Source organism: Neovison vison, chromosome 1, assembly GCF_020171115.1.
Source record: "Neovison vison isolate M4711 chromosome 1, ASM_NN_V1, whole genome shotgun sequence".
Lineage (NCBI taxonomy): Eukaryota > Metazoa > Chordata > Mammalia > Carnivora > Mustelidae > Neogale > Neogale vison.
Window position 1 is genome coordinate 160,065,944 of NC_058091.1, and position 5,531 is coordinate 160,071,474.

Genomic DNA, 5,531 nt, shown 5'->3' on the forward strand with positions numbered 1-5,531 from the left:
CAAGATAGTTTTACCTTTTCATTTCCGATTTTAATTATTTTGTTTTGTTTTGATTTTTGCCTAAAGGCTCTGGCTGTATTTCCATTATAATGTTGATTAGAAGTTACACAGTGGCATTTTTGCTTTGTTTTTTATTTTAGAGGAAAAGCTTTCAGTTTTCAACATTGAGAAGAATGATGGTTGACTTGTCAATGATATTGTGAGTTACATTTTACTGTACCAGTTTTTGTTTTACTTTAGTATTTTACTCAAGTTAGGTAAGAACATGATCTCAACACCTCGTGGGTATGATCCCATTACCCACTCTTTCTGATCTCCAAGGACAATATTTCACATTATTTTATCACTTTTTGTTTCTATTTACCTGTATTTTCCACCAATGTGTTTATTTTTAATAAGTAAGTTCTAAATATCAAATACCACCTATTGACTCATCAATCCAGCCACTGTGGATGGAGAAATAACCCCTCATGTATAATTACATCCAACTCATTTTCCCTTTCCACATCCTTTCAAAATAGTGACATCCCATATTGTGTTTAGAATGGCAAGATTGACAGCATTGTTCCATCTTCTAGTATATATTGCTGAGATACAAAAAATATAAATTTCTATAAAATGTCATATTTTAGGGCGCCTGGGTGGCTCAGTGGTTTAAAGCCTCTGCCTTCGGCTCGGGTCATGATCTCAGAGTCCTGGGATCAAGTCCCGCATCGGGCTCTCTGCTCAGTAGGGAGCCTGCTTCCCCCTCTCTCTCTGTCTGCCTCTCTGTCTACTTGTGATTTCTGTCTGTCAAATAAATAACTAAAATCTTTAAAAAAATGTCATATTTTAGTTACTATTTCTATATATAGAATACAATCTCCTTGCTCTTATTTCTCATCATTGTTATTATTATCTCTTTCAAGACATTTTTAGGATCATATGTTTATGGATAATATTCAGAATCTTTAACAAAGGTTTTCAAGGAGACATTTAGAATTGTTAAGAAAACATCCTGCAATAGAAATATTGCAAAATAAAAAAAATATTTTATTGCAAAATGTTTTCTTTTTTTAAGATTTTATTTATTTACTTGACAGACAGAGATCACAAGTAGGCAGAGAGAGAGAGAGAGAGGAGGAAGCAAGCTCCCCGCTGAGCAGAGAGCCCAATGCAGGACCTGAACCCATGACCCTGGGATCATGACCTGAGCCGAACACAGAGGCTCAACCCACTGAGCCACCAAGGCAAGATGTTTTCATAATTCCATAATTTTTAGGTATATACATTTCTAAGAATGACAATAGGCATACATATGTTCCTGCATTTTAATTCTCCAGTTCTCCAAACTTTTCAAAATGAACATCTTTTATGATTTGCTGTTGTTTTCTTTTAACAATGGCAGATTTTTTTTCTCCATCATGTCTTTAAATATTTTATTTAATCCACAGCGTGGTTGTGTGGCTCTGTTGGTTAGGAGTCCATCTCTTGGTTTCAACTCGGGTCATGATCTCAAGGTCTTGATATGGAGCCCCGTGTCAGGCTCCCTACTCGGCAGGGAGTCTGCTCCTCTTTCCCTCTTCCTCTCCCTCAACCCCTCCCGCAACTAGTGCATGCTCTCTGTCTAAAAGTAAACAAATAAAAGCCATTCACTTTATCATTTTTCATATATGTTTATATTTATATTTATTTGCAATAGACTTTCTTTTATACTCACTTTTTTATTTATCTAGTGGTATTTATATGGTGAATTAATAGCATTTCATAATTCTTTGAACACACGAATCCTATTAAAAAATTCTTATTGCATTTTCCAGAACATTTTGGATCATTTTATATTTGTGAATGAGTGTAAGTTTGTGAATATGTCTGTGTTTATGTACACATATATATGACTATTCCTGTTTCTTGTGGGAGAATTCCTTAAAAGCCTGGTATCATTTGGCTCTAGAATAAAATTTATGATAAAATACTGTATACTGCATAGAGTTTGTTCACATATGATGTCAGTGAAGAAATACTCTTCCCACCTCCATGAGAGTTATGATCTTATTTTATTTTCCTCCTATTAAGTGACTGACCATTCCATTCAAAGGGTCCTGATCTATTTTATTTCCCATTCTGCCTTTGACACCTGCTCTATTTAGACTTATACATTGTTTTTTTCATGTGATATTTGACATTTAAGAGGCAGAGGTTGCATACATGTGATTAAATTCACATACCTATCTAGAATTAGAACGTTTTAAATACAAAAAAAAAGAAAAAAAGAAAAATAAAAAAAGGAAAAAATGAGTAAGATAAAGCACCATAGAATAGTTTATATCACATAAGTGTTAGAGAAGTAGAGAAATATAAAATATTCTATTTGGAAGAAATTAGGCAGATTTATGAACCCTATCATGAGTATGGTGTATCAGTGTTTAGTTGATGGGTCTATTTGAACTGCATCATTCAGAAATTGGTTGAGAAGGCAGAAGAGAATGATTTGCTATAAATGGTACTTGGGAATAAGGATTCATTCAAGATTTCGGAACAGATGAGTTTTATGTTACCTAACTTCAAAGATGTTTGATTAGCTGTTACTTGTGAAAAGAGGACTCAAGAAGGAAATATTTCTCAACATAAGATGAGAGACTGTTGCATCTTTAGAAGTAAGTCTTAGATATAAAGGAAAAGTGGTTCTTTATGAATCATAAACATTTTCCTTAAAGTAGCTATATATATATATATATATATATATATATATACACATTGATATTCTATTCATATATTTTGAATAAATATCTGATTTCCACAGTATTTGTGTTTGTATACATTAGTAAAGCATACTTATCCTAATGAATTCTTAACAAATATACATGGCTTTTAAGTAACTTTAAAGTTTTCTTTGGAAATATTTAGGCTACTAATGCCTCCATCATATAATGCTTCCATCATATATATATATATATATATATATATAAATAAAAGTATATGGATACTTATATATATGGATACTTATATATATGGATACAAATTAGCACTTTATGGAATATATATATATATATATACTATAGACTTTATATATATATATGGACTTTATAGTCCATATATATATATATATAGAGAGAGAGAGAGAGAGTCCACTTTATGGACTCTCTCTCTCTCTCTATATATATATATATACTATAGACTTTATATATATACGGACATATACTATAAAATTCATATATATATATTGACTATATATAGTATATGTATGTATATATATATACATATATATATAGAGAGAGAGAGTCCACTTTATGGACTATAGTCCATATGGGCTATAAGACTTTATGGATATATATATACACTTTATGGATATATATATATATATATATAGGCTATAAAGTCCATATATATATATATATACTCTAAAGTCCATATAAATATAAAGTCTTTTATATATATATAGTCCATAAAGTGCTAATTTGTATCCATATATATTGTATACATATATATATCTATATATAGATCATATATATATGATCTATATAGATCATATATATATATTTATCTTTGTATATATTGTATATGGATATATATATATATATAGCCCGTAGAGTGCTAATTTATTTCCATATATGTGTATATATATATACATCTATATCTATATATATATATAGATATATATAGTCCATAAAGTGCTAATTTGTATCCTCTGAAGAGACCTCAGTCTCTCCCCTTTCTCATCTTCATTGGCATCCCTCCGGAACAGTCCCATTCCTCCTGCTCCAGAAGGATGCTTCAAGACTCTGCTTAAGTTGGATGGAGGAAAAAAAAAAAAAAAAATATATATATATATATATATATATATATATATATATATATATACATACATACATTTTTCCAATATTGAAAAGTCTAGTAATTCACTTAAGAGTTGTAACATTTTAGGGGCACCTGGGTGGCTCAGTGGCTCAGGGGCACCTGGGTGGCTCAGTGGTTCAGTGGGTTAAAGCCTCTGCCTTCGGCTCAGGTCATGATCCCAGGGTCTTGGGATTAAGCCCCACATCGTGCTTTGTGCTCAGGGGGAGTCTGCTTCCTCCTCTCTCTCTCTGCCTGCCTCTCTGCCTACTTGTGATCTGTCTGTCAAATTAATTAATTAATTAATTAAAAAAACCAAAGCAATTAAAAAAAGAGTTGTAACATTTTAAATAATACACAGTACGTTTAAAACTATACGTTAAAATGAGATTTTTGTTCTATATTTGACTTATTTTTATGTCTGCTTTTAGGAAAATCCTATCAATGCCCCATGGAAAATTATACTCAAACATCAACTGATTTCATCTTATTGGGGTTGTTCCCGCCAACAAGAATTGGCCTATTCCTCTTTATTGTCGTCATTCTTATTTTTCTAATTGCTCTGTTTGGCAACCTGTCTATGATTCTCCTCATCTTCCTAGACACACATCTCCACACACCCATGTATTTATTACTCAGTCAGCTCTCTCTCATTGACCTAAACTACATCTCCACCATCGTCCCCAAGATGGTTTCCAATTTTGTGTTTGGAAACAAAACTATCTCCATTATTGGGTGTGGTCTTCAGAGCTTCTTGTTCTTGACTTTAGGAGGTGCAGAAGCATTGCTCCTGATATGTATGGCCTACGATCGTTATGTGGCTATTTGTTTTCCTCTTCATTATTCCATTCGTATGAACAAAAGAGTGTGTGTGTTGATGATAACAGGATCTTGGTTAATGGGCTCAGTCAACTCCTGTGCCCACACTGTATATGCCCTCCACATACCTTATTGTCAATCCAGGACAATCAACCATTTCTTTTGTGATGTCCCTGCCATGTTGACTCTAGCCTGCATGGACACCTGGGCCTATGAGTACACAGTGTTTGTGAGTACCACCCTCTTCCTTGTGTTTCCTTTCATTTGCATTGCATCTTCCTATGGCCGTGTTCTCCTTGCAATCTGCCACATGCGGTCAACAGAAGGGAGGAAGAAAACCTATTCTACCTGCAGCACCCACCTCACTGTGGTCACTTTATACTATGTGCCTTTTGCTTATACTTATCTACACCCAAGATCCTTCCGATCTCCAACAGAGGACAAGGTTCTGGCTGTCTTCTACACCATCCTGACTCCAATGCTCAACCCCATAATCTACAGCCTGAGAAATAAGGAGGTGATAGGGGCCCTGAGAAGGGTGACTCAGAGACTTTGCTTTGTAAAAATATATACACAGCTCTTTTCATATTTACCCAAAATGTGGTTATAAGTCCATTCATCAGTGTATAGTAACTAAATTATTTTATGCTAAGAGTGGAAGGACTAAAATTAGAAGAGAAATATTACTCATGTCTGGAAAAAATCTGTGTTGCAAATATATATGTAATTAAAAGGCTTGTCATGCCTCCTTACTGACTTAGTTAGAAGAATTGGAACCTTGGTTTTGGCTCAAGTCATGATCTCAAGCTTATGGAACTGAGCCTTGCAACAAGATCTGCACTCAGCAGAGAGTCTGCTTCTCTCTTTCTATCTGTCTCTCTCTGCCCCTCCTCCACTTT

General features: G+C 33.7%; 1 protein-coding gene across 1 annotated transcript; it reads left to right on the forward strand.

The window, feature by feature from the left end:
* Positions 1-4,264: 4,264 nt before the first annotated feature.
* LOC122913457 (olfactory receptor 2L3-like) lies at positions 4,265-5,242 on the forward strand. Its single transcript, XM_044260201.1, has one exon. It carries the CDS (start codon positions 4,265-4,267, stop codon positions 5,240-5,242), a length of 978 nt encoding a protein of 325 aa, XP_044116136.1.
* The last annotated feature ends 289 nt before the right edge of the window (positions 5,243-5,531 follow it).